The 16243-nt window shown below is 34.5% G+C and overlaps 1 protein-coding gene across 2 annotated transcripts in view; it reads right to left on the bottom strand.

Moving 5' to 3' along the window:
* Positions 1-2241: 2241 nt before the first annotated feature.
* Positions 2242-16243, bottom strand: part of ALA2 (aminophospholipid ATPase 2) — a 30087-nt gene continuing 16085 nt past the window's right edge. For both annotated transcript variants that reach the window (XM_088099553.1, XM_088099554.1), the window contains exons 10-25: positions 15236-15378; positions 14431-14527; positions 14183-14292; positions 13934-14098; positions 8577-8731; positions 8418-8498; positions 8130-8250; positions 6772-6878; positions 6335-6466; positions 5703-5856; positions 5241-5358; positions 4493-4666; positions 4321-4372; positions 3757-3884; positions 3332-3482; positions 2242-2823 (exon numbers count right to left, since the gene is read on the bottom strand). In XM_088099553.1, coding sequence (XP_087955679.1) covers positions 2491-2823; positions 3332-3482; positions 3757-3884; positions 4321-4372; positions 4493-4666; positions 5241-5358; positions 5703-5856; positions 6335-6466; positions 6772-6878; positions 8130-8250; positions 8418-8498; positions 8577-8731; positions 13934-14098; positions 14183-14292; positions 14431-14527; positions 15236-15378 — 2221 coding nt within the window. In that variant the 3' untranslated portion in view covers positions 2242-2490. The remainder of the gene's footprint in view (positions 2824-3331; positions 3483-3756; positions 3885-4320; positions 4373-4492; positions 4667-5240; positions 5359-5702; positions 5857-6334; positions 6467-6771; positions 6879-8129; positions 8251-8417; positions 8499-8576; positions 8732-13933; positions 14099-14182; positions 14293-14430; positions 14528-15235; positions 15379-16243) is intronic.

Below are 16243 nucleotides of genomic sequence, written 5' to 3'. Positions count from 1 at the left end.
TACAGACAAAAGACTTTATAATTCAAATAATAAAGTCATTAACTGTAACTCGATTAATTTTTTCGGAGTTTCGGATCAGGTAAGCTTTTGATGAGTTTATATTGACATTTGTAGTAGTATTTAAATGTTTTGAAACATTTAGATGAACCTAGAAAACAATGCAATAAAAGAGATACATTTATGTATCTACGTTGTCCAGCCATATTTCATCCAAAAGAAGTTATTCTATTTTATACAAAAATTACGCTACCTTCTGGTTAAGTAATATTTACCTCAATCTGTATTTTTTTTTTATTTCTCTTTCAATTAAAGAAAACGTTAAGAAACACGGGTAGGAAAAACTAATTTTAAGAGAGAAGATTTAACCATTTGAAAGGATGTGATCTCGCAGGTTTTTTCCATTTGAGTAATAAAGGTGTTGAAGACTGTTTCATGATTTGACATGGTCATGCAGCGGAGGTACCTTCCGTACAATATATTTGTAGCTACCTAAGATGCATCTGTGTTCCCTCACACTAGTCTGGAAGATCTAAATTGTGAATAATTCTTCAAATCCATTTCTTAATCACTGACAGAAATTGGTTAATTATTGTTCTGATGCGGATTTGGATTTTAGAGAATGCAGGTTTCTAGATGAATTAAATTTTGAAAGAGATACCTGGGAAATGAATAAAGTGAGAAAGCAATTCAAAATTCACATAAAAATATAAAAGTAATTTCAAGTTCAGATTATGAAAGAAACAAGAAAGATAAATATATTGCGAAATATTTGAAAGTTTTTTATTATTATAATTCATTTGTGTTTAAGGGGTGGTCTTGGATTACTTTTGGACGCCATACCTGCACTGATCTACCATGCTGGTCCCACTGATAAAAAATGGCAGAGATGCTTTAAAAACCCTTTAATACTTCAGTTAATTTCATAGTGAAATAAGATAAAGATGCAGACAAAAATGTTAAAAGTAAAAGCCTGCTACGCTGAGGTGAGACCCCTAAAATGGAGATGAGATGAATCAAGTGAAGGCAGTGTGACATAGGTAGTAGGGTGGCACTTATGAAATTCAATTTCATGACTATAATTTTGAGATCCAAAATGCAGGCAATTAATACATTATAAGCCTTGTTAACTAGCTATTTTTCATGCTAAAGAAAAAGGACACTGATTCATAGTGGAAACTTGGACAGCATAGCATTTGTTGATAGCGTCTTAGGATGCAACCATGCAGACTTGTTCGAAAGACAGCTAGGGTAGGGTTATGGGTAAGGATTCATAGTGTTTTGTTTGGAATAACTCTTATGGCGGGATTTGCTGGTTTGTAAGCTTATGTTAGGTGGTGATGCATAAACTTACACCACCATATGGTATAATAAAAGGAAACAACCCATGTTAAAACGACATTATAATCTTTGAAATTTATAATAGTCTTTGCTTTCTTTGTCAATTTTTAATTATAGAAGACATTAAACGAGCGAGTATAAGACTATTATAACTCATGTCATGCATGCAGTTTTCTTGACCCACAGAATTGTTGGTATCTTGTAAATGAGTGCTGTTTTGGTGATGGAGCAATTTTATGCATACAAAATGTTTAAGTTACTGAGTTTGACATGCACTTTGATTTACTTGAATAATGTATTCAATTGAAATAATATTTCAAACTGTAAATAAAAAGGTTACCCCCAATTTCTATAATGTCAAACAATTTAGTTCCAGAAAGTTAACAATCATTGCCAACTTGATGTAATGGATTTCTCGATTACCAATTGATTTAATCCCCAACATTTAAAACTAAATTAACTGATGCTCAAAAGACATTATCAAGAGTATTAATTTCATTATTTCATGGACAACAACAACGAGTAATTGTAATTGCAGAGACTAATTAATTGTTTACTCTATTATAATCATCGCTTACTCGCCAATAGCCATGCAATTTGCAGCAGGGTTCTGACAACGGTTGGTGAGGAGCATACTTTAGAGGATTAAGTTCTCCTGAGGTAAGCATTAAAACTGTCACTACTTCTATTCATCTGCAACCTGCATATCAACATTTAACCTCAACGAATTATCATTTTCCAGATGCTTCCACTAAGGAAAAAAAAACTACGAATTTAGCATTCATTGACCTGCCCACTTTCTTGATAGCCACCAGTTGTATTACTCTTTAATAAATGCAATATAACCCCCTAACTGGAGAATATAAAGTGCAGAATGTACTTCAGTGACGAAGAAATCAAATATGTCTCCAACCAGAAGTTGGGGAAAAATAAATAATAGTAATATAAAAACAATCAGATAATCTATTGAATCTTGAAAATTCATTTCCTTTTCGCTTTATATCGACAATTATCTAATGGCACTTCAGAGGTGCCCAATTTACAAAATAACATTAGTATACACGTAACTGACAATGTACTTGGTTAATTTTGATCGAAAGGGATATACAACTAAGATGCGGCATCTGGTGCTCATCCAGTTGCTCCTTAATCTCAGTTGTCCTTTCTTGTGTAGTTAGACAGAGATGATCTTGATTGTGACTGGAAAAAATCAAATGGTGTTCCTGATCCGAAAGATCTTCTGGTAGCATTCGGGGAATCTGACAACAGTGGTTCATACACAGGATTTCTGTTTTTGGGTTGTGTTATTGACAAGGTAGAAACATCTTTCTCTATAGATCTCGGCTGAGGCTCAATGGGGCCAAGAGACAAAATTGGCCCGCCCACACGTTCAGCTTGCTGCAATGTATTGATTTTGCTCGGTCTATATGTATATCGGAAGTACTTGATAGCTAGAATGGGACCCATCCCTGCCGCAACCATGAGCTGTATGGAATAATAGTTTCTATCAAACCATAATCAACGTATTTTAGCAAAAAGAAAATGTGAATGAATTTGGCTCCTCGCTAGGGCCATCGAACCTACGTCGATTTATTTCACAGGCAAAGAAATAGATGTGTGAACTTTATTAAGAAAAATAAAGGAGCTCAATGCATATAACGTTAATGAATTTGGCTTCTTGCGAGAGCCATGCAATCTATGTTAATTTATTTTACAGGCAAGAAATATACGTGAATTTTATCAGGAAAATATAGAACTCAATGCCGTACAGATTTGGGACAAGATTCCTGTAGAATGTTAAATTTCGTGATCTAACACTGCTGGAAAGGAGAACATGGAAATAGCATGGACGTGTTTAATTTGTTTTACTCGAAATAAAAAATAGAAAAACAAAATCTTGAATGCAATCCTGATGAGAATAGAAAGGAAAGAGAAAGAGCAAAATTGAGAGTGAACAACTTCATTAAGGTGCAAGAAATGAGAAGCTACTTACAGATACTGTTATCCAATATGACGGCTGATGACACAACTTGAACATAATTGTATACATCCCTGATGAAGGAAGAGCGCTGAAGATCCAGTTAATGACATAAAAGGCAGCCAAATTACCCCATATAGCCATATGTTGCAATATAGTAAAGGAACTGTAGGCATAAAAAATAAGAGTCAGGTAATCAAACCAGAAAAACTTCTCCAACGAGTTGAAGCAAAATGCTTTGAACTATAAAACGACTTTTTTCCGGAATTTCTATGCCAACCAAACATTTGCAACCAAGCCAAAAAAGCAATATTCCTCCCCACCAACTCCAGCACCACCAAAAATTATACACAAGATAGTCCTTTCAGTTCATTACAAACAGCATAGCACTCTAAGTCGAGGTAACAGTTGTATCAATGGCTACCAATATTAAAGCTTACTTGGTCTCCATTGTCACTACAAAAGCCTGTAACCATATGCAACCCGAAAGTGCAACCATTGAAACCTCTTCCATTTCACTTTTATCATAAGCATAGGCATGTATGCTTATCACAAATACAACTATTGCCTGCAAATTACAATCAATACCAATGATAAATGACCAGACACATATACTAAATAATTTTGAAGTAGAGATAAATAATTAATAGAATTGAAAGTTAAACAGCAGAATAAATATTTATACTGCTTTTTTATTTTTTCCTTTTTCAATTATTTTTGTTATTCACTTTAATATTTATACATCCTTTTTTAATATGTGACACTCTTTTTAAATTTTTATTATTCTTTATCAATTTAATAGCTGCTTTAACACCTAATTACTATACATTTATATTAATTTTCTCTTTTCCACCTTGCTCATGCATAGGCTGCTAAACCATCCACCGTATGCATATGGCAGAATTCTGGCCCAGCGATAACAACACTGGTTACGACTCATGATTATAAGCTTCCTATAAACTCATCATCTTATAAACAATTGATTAATATCAAATAAAACTCACATGGAACAGAGATCGCCCAAACCATCCAGCAAATGTACTAGGATTCAGAAGCCTGTTTCAACATTTCTAGTCAAATGCTTACCCAATGAAATGGCCATAAAAAATTTTCCTTTTCCGGTTAATTGAAGGGATATCCAGTTGTAATACAACAAAAAGCAGCACAATTACAAACCTTCCCGCTTGGCAGTAAAATAAAATTTGCGGATGTTGCATTACAGTTTCCTCACTAAGATCTTTGTCAAGCACGCTGACTAGAACAGGGACACTGGTGTAGAAAACATTGTAAGCCATCAAGCTAACAGAATTGAAGAGGCTAGTTCCAGAGACACCTGAAATAAATGAAAAACTGGAGATGCAACCATCAGTACCTTAAAAATTTGAGAATAGATCAATATAAAGAAGATTGGAATGTATTTCATGCATCACAACATTTTAATAGGGACTTATATTATGGGATGTCTAAGTCCCACAGTGAGTAATATGAAATGTTTGGTGGAGTCTGTTTGGTTCTCCACCCCCCTTAACAGTTTAAGTGGGTTCCTCAAATGTTTGACTGCTTAATAATTTGGTATTAGAATTAATTGTTGATATTTTGAAAATGATGGGACTTGGGTACTGAGTTACCTAAATCTTACATCCAATAATGAGATGTTTAGTGGAATATATAAGTATTTGATTTGTGTCCCTTAAAAACTAGCTTTTAAGGGTAGATTCCTGAAATGCTTGGGTGATTATCATAGTCATAATAACCACAAGAAATAGAATGGAAAAACAAAAGACATTGTTTTCCTTTTTTTCTGGGCTAGCTGTGGGTGTTTCTGTGAAACTTACTGTATACAGCTACCCAGCTCATACTGGCTGGGGACATATGTAATGTTTGTTAGGAAAAAAAAATTCAAGAGCTTGTCAAAGAAACTCACAAGATTTGGATGAAGCAAATCAGTAGGGACTTGTAGAATGAATATTGAGAAAGAAATGCTGTGCGGTTGTATGAGTAGCGGCCATGGACCAGAATCAATCTCTTCAGGAATCTAAACTCTGAAAATGAACAGAATAACCATAACATCAAAGAGATGAAATCTTGTAGTCATAAGCAACTAGAAAGAATGAGAAACAGTAATCTGCCCTGTCTTATTCTTATTCCAACCACTAAAAAATATTAATTAGTAGAAGAGCTTTGAATCAAATTATAGTCAAGAATAATAAAGAAAAGTCATTGATATAGGTTTATATACAGAACAGCGTCAGAAATTGAACCATATGTGTGAAAATAAATATCTAGCAAATTCAAAATACAAGAAACAGACGGTAACTGGGGAACTGTGTTGAAGAACAGTATACATATCATATGATTGCACCAGCAAAGGAGTAAAATGGCTTACTTCCAATACTGTAATCAGCTGCTCTTGCTGCCTGCAATCCTTCTCTGCCACTGATACCCACACCAATATCAGCTTGTTGTATCATCCTTACATCATTTCCACCATCACCAATAGCCAATGTTCGATAATCACATGATTTTAAGATCTGAACAAGCTGCAACAAGAAATAGTATACAAGACAAATCAGAGTCATTACTTTCTGATAAAGTAGAATTGAATAATACAAATAGAAGTACCATGTTCCCATTAGAGAAAAACATAAGATACTGGTCATCTCAGCCCCCGTCTTATTGCAATAGGTTAGTTAATTAAAAGGAGCCCAGACACCCCTTATTAACATGGATGGCAACTAAAAATGAAGGAATGCAAGGCTTAGCCCTTTTTTTTTTATCGGCAATGTTAGTTGTTAGTATTTGTTACCGGGGGAATTGTATCCATAACCTCTCCCACCCTCCGTTCCTTCCAAGCCCTTCAAACCAACCTTATATCTCCAAATTGTTGGGGGAGTTGAATCCACAACCTCTCCCACCCTCTCTTCCAACTTTACCACTAAGTCATCCTTATAAAGCTTAGCCTTACAAAAACAGAAGCAACATATTATTGTAAGCAGATAAAATGGTGAAAACAAAAACCTGTGCTTTTTGTGATGGTGTCACACGACAACATATAGCGGTCCTCGACAAAACTGCCAGCTCAGTGAAAGCTTTACGGTAGTGAGTAAGTGCAATCTCAAGTGCCCAACCATCAACAACAAAAGCCACATCCTGTTTGAGAAAAGAATGATCAGATGAATTCCAAAACCTTTCAAATTATCTTGATCTCACCATATGCTTGCAAAAATGAGTTCCTAGTTAGATTACCTGATGTGTCCGTACAAGTTGCTCATAACTCGATTTATTTTATTTTAGATATGAAAAGAAATTTGTTGGACAAAAGAAAGGGATAGAAAAGGTGCAAGAGCAAATAATAAGATATCCTTCAAAATAGAAACCACACAATAAAAAAATGAACGGTAAAGAAAAACAAAAATAGTGGATTCTAAGATAATACAGAAACTAATAAGCAATACCTTGGGTTCTGAGGTAGTTATCCGCATAGTTCGTAGCACTCTTTCTAAACTCCTACAAACCTCTTCCTCTGTTTTTCCATCAATTGATAGAAGCTGTCCCTTTGGTTCTGTTAGTTTTTGGGAAGTGAATTGTAAGAATAAAGGCTCCTCAATATAAACCTTCCAAAGAAGGATGTATAATACTAATCAAACAATAAAATTTAATGCAATTTGTGCACATAAACAGACAAGCTCTTAAAAAATGGGACTATGATCAACACATATTTAAGTTGAAGTTGAAACGGTGGTGTTGTTTATGTTGGTAAGCTAAGCTATGAACCTTTGAAGCATCCAGAATAGGACTTTGACATATTTCAAATTCAAAGAAAATATATTTCTAAATATTTCCTTATTCGAATCTTTGCATAATTTCAATTACCAAAATTTTTATCAGCTGAAAAGAAGTTATTTTATCCCCATCAATTGATAGAAGCTATCCATTCAGTTCTTAGTTTTAGGGGCAGGGAATTGTAAGAATAAAGCCAATTCAGTATTACCAACATAAATTAATAACCTTTCAATTAAGTATGAAGAATGCTAATCAAACAGTAAAAAGTATTCTTTTTTATGTTGGTAGCCCAAGCTGTTAACCAGAAGTCACACATTCAAATAAGGTATTATATATATTTCCTGATTTATTTCATTCCAATTATCAATGTGTTTTCAGATAGCTAGTGATTAGTACAATTTATAAATAGTGTGTCTGACTACGTTTGGGAATGATCATCATATTAAGAACTTTAAATTTCAGTGCACAATTAATCAGTATTTACATTATTAAATTTATGTGGATCTTGAATAGGATATTAAGATACTTTTAAATTCAGGTGAGGTATTCAAGATACTTCTTGATTTTAAGCTATCACATTACATCATTCCATTATCAGTGATGTCAGATAGATAGTAATCATCAAAATGCATAAATGTATGCTTTTCTGACGTTTTGGAACAATTGTTATATTAAGTTTTATGATTGTTTTAAACCTGTGCACAATTAATCAGTATTTACATTCTTTATTTATTAAAATTATATGGATAAAAAGTGTAATATATAGTTCATAAGTGGAAGCAAACTTCATTTTCTAAGTTGATTTTGTGAATTGAATTAGGTTTAAAGTTTACTTTGTAAAATGGCATCAAAATTTATTCTATTGAAAGTTGTTAGACCTATTGAGTCACCTATTATGGGACTATCCATAAATATTTAATGTCACGCTCAAGATGTCCCGTCCTCAGTATAAGAAGAAAACAATAGTTGTACTATTTGCACATCACTAAGAAGAAAACAATATTCTACAACATGATCTCAAATCAATCACCTGGGGAAATAAAATTACATGACAGAGCGATTTGTATTGCTGTATTCTGCTTATCTCCAGTTAGCATCCAAAAATTTATTCCAGCTTTTCTTAGAGTTTCTATCGTTTCAGGCACTCCATCCTAAAAGCAAAACATAAAAATAAATCATAATGGTCATCACATAAAATCACTGGGGAAATTCTTTAATTTTTTCCATTTCATCTAAAGTGGATGGGATTCAGTAAAATTACATGAATTTAAAAGTATTATCTATGAGTTTGTTATCAGCTAGTACAGCTAATTTTCACCTGTAAACGATCCTCTATTGCTGTTACACCAAGAATTTCCAAGTCATGTTCTACTCGTTGACAGACCTCAGCTACTCTCCACTGTGAAAGATATTAATCTGAGAAATGGAGCTTTTGAGTAAAAGTACGTTAAATAAGCCATAAGTATATGCCATTTACCTCCCTATCAACCAAAGTGCTGCTGGCCTCTTTAAACATCAAAGACCATTCTCTATATTCATCTTTTTTTAACTCACGCCAACCCAAACATAATGTACGCAATCCCAAGTGAGCATACTGCTCCACAGCTTCAATGAAATGTCGAGTCTGCTGCCCTGCAATAATCAATGGTGTCAATGGTGGAGCAGTGGCCCCCCTCCCCCTTCACCCCAAAGGAAATAAAAACTCGATAGCAGGTAGTGGTATTGAGATGACAGCTATTCTAATTTTTTTGGGTACTTATTCCAATGTTTTAGAACACATATACATACATACATCCATCCATACATACATACATACATACATACATACATACATATATATATATATATATATATACATATATACATATAAATATATATTCTTAGTATTATATTATTTCTAATTATTGTTAGTTAGCGTATTGTGTTTTAATTCATTTTTATTACTATTATTTTAATTTGTTATGCTTTATTATGGAAAAGTTCATTTCATTTTTACTTCTTTTTCTCTTCTAGAAATACTTCTAGAGAAGCTTTGTTACGATCTAAGGTAGGGGTAATAATAAGGGTTGGAAAGTATATGAGCAGAGAGAATATTTAGTATAAGTTAATTAGAGTAAATAAATATAGTATAAGTTAATTAGAGTAAATAAATATATATTTAGGGAAATATTCAATATAAGATATTTATAATTAAGGATATATGCTAGGATAATATACGGAGAGATATTTATATTAAATATAGGGATATTTATATTAAATATAAGGATATTTATATTAAATGCAGATAGAGGAATATTTAATAAGAGATGGGCTGGAAATAATTAATATAAATAAAGTTAGAGTCTAGGGTTAAAGGTATGCTGGTGATTATTGAGTTTTGTGACAGACATTATTGTCTTGTGAGGGAGGTTATGCTCTCAAAGTAATTGAAGGAGGTTATGCTCCCAATTATTGTTTACCCTTGTTTATTCAGATATTACCATCAATAAAAGAGATTCATTCATCCATTGTTATTCGTTTATTGTTCTATTACGTGTGTTTATTGTTCTATTACGTGTGAGAGAGTGTGCAAGGTTGTATTTGGCTAGTTTACGTACTCAGGTACGTAACAATTGGTCCGACCTGCCGGATCATCATGGAGGGAAGAGTGAATGTCATTGAAGGAAGATTGGAGGTCATAGAAATCTCCATGGGAGGACTGGAGGCAGCAGTCCAGGAACTGGTGAAGGTGATGGGAGAGCGAGGTCGACGACATGAGGGAAATCCTGATGGAAGTCAGGGGTCTGTCAATGGGAGAAGGAATGAGGAGGACGAGAGAGAGGGCAGCAGGCTAGATGGTGGACACCGAGAGGAGCAACCATATTGGAGGAGAAGGGTAGACTTACCCATCTTCGAAGGAAGCGATCCTTTGAATTGGATCAATAGAGCGGACAAATTCTTTGAGCTACAAGGAGTGTCGGAGGAAGAAAAGTTGCACCTAGCCTATATCAGCATGGAGGGAATCGCAGGACACTGGTTCAGATTCTGGAGGGAGAAGGCCAGGAACCGTTCGTGGGCAGGATTAAAGGAGTCAATGGTGATCCGTTTTGGAGGAAGAAACCGGGGAACCGTCTTCGAGAGACTGGCGGCCTGTAAACAATCAGGAACCGTGGAAGAATACATCCAAGAATTTGAAGTCTTGGTCGGCCAAACGGAAACAATGCCCGACGCACAGCTGATGGGGTACTTTATGGCAGGATTGCAGGAGGGGATCCGTAATCAACTCAGATTACTTGATCCGCGGGAGTTGATGGACGTTATGAGACTGGCAAAGGATGTGGAAGAGTTCCAAGGGGGCGTGAAGGCTGGGAGCGGAAGTGTGATCGAGAATCAATCTGGAGAAAAACCGAACGGGGTGGATACGCGACTGGAGCTCAGTCGCCCGAACCAAGGCCGAACGGTAACTGTCGTGGAGAGCCGAGCGGACATCACGGAGAATGTGGGGACCGGACGAAAGGAAAGAAACGTGAGGGATCTACCTTATGAGGAATATGAAAAACGTAGGAAAGAAGGAAGGTGCTTTAGATGCGGCGAGCGGTTCGGTCCTGCGCACCGTTGTCCGGACAGGAGTTTGAGAGTCCTGATATATGCAGAGGACGACGAAGAATTTCCACCACCCAAACCTCCAGACTTGAATTGATGAGGAGCCATGAGATCAAGCTCCCCAATCCAACCTTGGGGACAAGGTTGTTTTGCAGCGAGGAGTAATGTTACGATCTAAGGTAGGGGTAATAATAAGGGTTGGAAAGTATATGAGCAGAGAGAATATTTAGTATAAGTTAATTAGAGTAAATAAATATAGTATAAGTTAATTAGAGTAAATAAATATATATTTAGGGAAATATTCAATATAAGATATTTATAATTAAGGATATATGCTAGGATAATATACGGAGAGATATTTATATTAAATATAGGGATATTTATATTAAATATAAGGATATTTATATTAAATGCAGATAGAGGAATATTTAATAAGAGATGGACTGGAAATAATTAATATAAATAAAGTTAGAGTCTAGGGTTAAAGGTATGCTGGTGATTATTGAGTTTTGTGACAGACATTATTGTCTTGTGAGGGAGGTTATGCTCTCAAAGTAATTGAAGGAGGTTATGCTCCCAATTATTGTTTACCCTTGTTTATTCAGATATTACCATCAATAAAAGAGATTCATTCATCCATTGTTATTCGTTTATTGTTCTATTACGTGTGTTTATTGTTCTATTACGTGTGAGAGAGTGTGCAAGGTTGTATTTGGCTAGTTTACGTACTCAGGTACGTAACAAGCTTGTTCAAGCAGGCCTTTTACTATTTATTATTATCCGGTTACTACATTACTACACTATACATACCACACACATTTGACTACTAAAGCTATGGAGGAAGAGCTCAAAATGATCAAAGAAAATGACAAATGGGAGATGGTGGAAAGCCCTCAACACAAACAACCTATAGCATTCAAATGGTTTTATATAAACAAACTTAATGCAAATGATTCTATAAACAATTACACAGTACGATTAGTAGTCAAAGGATATGCTTATGTGTTTGGAGGTAGATTTTTCAAAAACATTTGCTTCTGTTCATTGATACAATCAGAATGATGCTTGCTTTGGCCACACAAAAAGGATGGAAAATGGTTTGGGTTAATTTATCATAGTTTCTAAAAATGTTGATTACATACTTGTGACAGGGATTGATGAGAAACTAATAACGGAGTTCAAAGTTGAAATGAGATACTTTGGTTTATTGTCCTTCTTCTTGGGAATGAAAGTGAAGCAAGATAAAGATGGAGCTTCTATATGTCAAAAAAAAAATGTACAGGAAATACTAAAGAATTTCTGCATGGAGGACTAAGCATTGATACACCAATTAACCAGAAGAAGTCATTTAGCAAAGATGATGGAACCGATAACATAGATGAACATTATTCCAAAAGCTAAATTGGTTTCCTAATGTATCTTACTACTACGAGACCTCATCATGTTTGCAGTAAGTATTCTTTCAATGTTCATGCACAGTGCTGGTGATGTTCATTCTTGAGCTGCCAAATGAATTGTTAGATATATTAAAGGCTCTTAGATTATGGTGTGATGTCCTCTCGTTCTCATGAGTTTAAGTTTCATTGATACTATAACAGTGATTGGATAGGTTGTGTTGATGACGTAAAAAGCACATCTCGTTACTGTTTTTCTTTTGGTTCTGGAGTTTTTTCTTAGCACTATAAAAAGCAAGATTTTATAGCTCAATCAACTACAAATGTAGAATATGTAGTTGTTGTTGCTGCAGTGAATCAGACTCTTTCAATCAGAACAATCATGACAGATTCGTATGTGGAACAAGAAGAAAGTATACAGGTTTTTATAGACAACCAGCTTCAATTTCAACTGCCAATGATCCAGTGTTTTATGGAAAAACTAAACATTTTAAGAGAAAGTTTTTCTTCAAGTGAAGGAGAAGTGAAGTTACTATACAGCAAAACAGAGAATCAAAGCGCTGAAATTATGACCAAGGCACTTTCAAAAGCTAGATTTGAATACTTGAGACAAAAACTTGGAATTTGTAGTTCAAAAGTCAAGGAGGAGTGTCGAAGAAAAAGTGTTGGAATTAATTAAGAAACAGAATACATTAATTTTTTTATGTAAATTTATTTTAAATAAAAGTAATATTAACTAATAGGATAAATATGTTTTTATCCTATTTTATAGGCATTACCTTTTATCAGTTTATTATTACCTGATAGATTTCTTGTTTTACTCATGTTCTATCAATATGATGATTTCCATATAAATAAAATAAAGCCTTCTGCATATACATTTCTTGATAAAAAAATATTCAACAAAATTCACTCTTCTTACTGGTACCTCTCAGGGCCTTCTTTGCACATACATTAACTACCTAGGGGTTCCTCTTTATCTTTCCATAAATGATGCAAAACTAATCACTTCTATATATAATCATATAACCCCATCAATGGTCTCACAATCAATCCTAAACCCAGATAACGGAAGAAGATTGAGTTAGGCCTTAGAAATCAACATAAAACTAACTGATATAACACATATACAAACCCAAGGGTTTGCTCAAGAGAAACAAGGCATGTCTTACATTTGATAGGTCACGAGTCACTTGTCTCTGTAGGGTGAGATGAAGTAGATGTAAGTTCCATTGTAAACTCTCTTTAAGCCTCAAAAGCTTTCCTTACCATCGATTGAGGTGTCATATCCTCCCCTAAATTTTAAACTGTTCAATTTGGTTGCGGTTGTAAGTCCTAGACACAGAACCAAGTTTTCCCCTTTATCTAATGTAGATCTTTTGTCAGCCTTTAAAGAAGATGGGCCTTGTAAAAATTCACAAGTTTATAGCCAAAGCCAGACCTTATAATATTCAAGTCAGATTTAATTAAAAGTCATTCAATTAATCTAAATCATATGATCAATTCTGATCGGATCAGATTTGAAAAGTTAGTTACAATACATGCAAACAGGTCTAAGGAAAAGAATGGGACGGTAAAATAAAAGAAAAGAACTGACAACATTTTGGCACCAATATTTGGCAAGGATTGTAAAAGTAGTTACAAGTTACGACAATAGCACATGAGTATTTAATCTCAATATTTCACTCCCTGCTCATCTGAAATCATTATACTGCTCTCTGACTCTAAACCAACAGCTGGCCATATTTGTGAGAAGAAAGGAGAAGTATAAAGAATCATGAATTGAAAGAATATCCCTGTGTAAACATTATTTGAATACCATAACATACAATTGAACAGGAAACATAAATATCCTTACCCGCACGAGCAAACGGAAGAATAGCCTCATCTGCTCCTTTCGACAATAGAAGGATCTTTCCATTTTGGCAATCCTTCAATACTACTGACATTCTTTTCCTATCAGAGGTGAACTCTAGGATTTCCAGGACTTCATACTGAAGTATTGAAGAGTTGAAGTTGACTTCTGAAAAATTACAAAGAGTGATTAAATGAACTTATGTAACCAATTAGCCAGTTATGCTTTAAAAAGTAACAGCAAGCACAGTACCAAGAATATTTCCACTCTTATTAAAGTAAATCATATGCAATTGAGCAGCAGCCTGAACAAGGGCATCCTCATCTTGAGACTGTGCTTTATACAAGATATCTCCAGTTTTGCTAAGTATGACAACAAGAAATCAAGCACAAATTAATAACTTCCTAGTAAAGGCTTACTAAAAATATCCCAACCAAGAAATTTGTTAGCCTTAACAGTTGTCATATCCGGTGTCCTAGCAAAGATAAAGGCAGAATTACCTTCGCGTAGGTATGACAGTATTACATATTGCCATAATTGTAAGAAATCGTACAACATCTGAAGAACCACTGGACACAGCATTGATAAGCTCTACATCTGCACATCACAAGATGTAAATAATCATGTGGTTAAACTTGAAATCTGAAACAATTAAAGATAAAATGTATCTTCAGAAAATAGTCAGTGATTAAAACAAACAATGAGTGTATCCAGAAGCAGTAAAGGAAGAAAAGGAATAGAAGTGAATTCACTCGTGTTCATAAGAAAATATGAATCCTTTCATGTTCATATAAAGAAAACTAAAATTACTAAATCTTAGTAAACCAAGGATACCATTGGAGCTGTTAAGGCTGGAAATCTCACTACCATAAGTATGAGAGTAGGCTGCCTTGATTATCGATTTTGAGAAAAGCCATTACACAATTTTGTTATGTTAGAACCAAATAAGTGTCCGCTGCTTTTGCAGCATCTTGAATGTGTACATAATATTTATATATTTCAATTCAATTTATTTAGTATACATGTGCCCTTCGGTATTGTTGTTGAAGGAAGCAATATATGTAACCCTTTTTCCTTGGTAGATGGAAACAGCACAATTCAGTTTAGTTTTCTTAGATCATTATATTCACAAGATCCATGGCACTAGCCATGCATAAGATACAATACACGCTCAAAACAAGAAGCCAACTCATTTAGACAAATTTCAATATATCTTCCACACATTTTCTATGGTAAAGGAAAAGTTCAAATACAACTGTTAAATGTTAACAAGGCAAAAAGAAAAGTTTCCTCAAGCAACCATACCCTTCAATGCATCTCCATTTTCATTTCCGTAGAAATTGCCACCAATACAACATCTTCTAAATATCATCTTATTCTCAGTAAGTGTTCCTGTTTTGTCAGTCAAAATGTACTCAACTTGTCCCAGGTCCTCACTTATCGCTGTACTGTCATATATAACAAACATCATTAATAAATAAATAAAGAAGAAGTGTGCTTCTATGATAGTATACTGTGTTATTAGACTATTCTCTGCTAGTATATTAAGAAGACTCAGCATTGCGTCGGCACCCTTTAATAGTTAGTTAGTCAGCTGTTATTCGTTAGGAGAGCTGGAGTCTGTTGTATAGCAGTTAGATCTAATTCATTAGCTTGTACCTCCAGCTATCCATCTTTCGTTATGTTAGGACTGCTGGACTCTAGTGTTAGAACTTAGTCAGCTGTTATTCGTTAGGAGAGCTGGAGTCTGTTGTAGAACAGTTAGATCTAACTCACTAGCTTGTACCTTGAGCTATCCATCTTTCATTATGTTAGGACTGCTGGAATCTAGTGTTAGAACAGATAGATATTGTTGTAATTTGAGATAATATCTTTAGAATCTTCCTAATTAGAGGAAATAAATATATAATTTTTTATTTTATTTTACTTTCCTAGTTTCCCTATTTTCCTTTTTAGGAGAATTAGATTATTACAAATAGAGAGTATCAGAATGTATTTTTTATGATTGAAAATAATAAATCAGTTTTATTTTCCACTTGGTATCAGAGCTTGTCTGATCTACTTCCGCTGTCTTTGTTGTCCGCCGGTGGTCGGCCGCCATGGCCGCCGCCGGCCCCTTAAAAATCTCTTTTTTAACCAGTACCTTTGTACCTTCAATGGACAGTCCTACTCCAGTTTCCGTAGCCAAGTTTATGCTTATGATCCTTAGATCAATTGAGTGTCTTTCACAAGAGCCACCTAGAATCTTCATGACCAACAACAAGTTGGTTTCCTCTTATAACAGCTAAAGAAGTTGTTCTTCCATACTTTGGC

Source organism: Vigna umbellata, chromosome 9, assembly GCF_029865625.1.
Source record: "Vigna umbellata cultivar VRB3 chromosome 9, Vumbellata_1.0, whole genome shotgun sequence".
Lineage (NCBI taxonomy): Eukaryota > Viridiplantae > Streptophyta > Magnoliopsida > Fabales > Fabaceae > Vigna > Vigna umbellata.
Note: the sequence above shows the minus strand (reverse complement) of the source record. Positions and strands in the feature narration are given on the sequence as shown.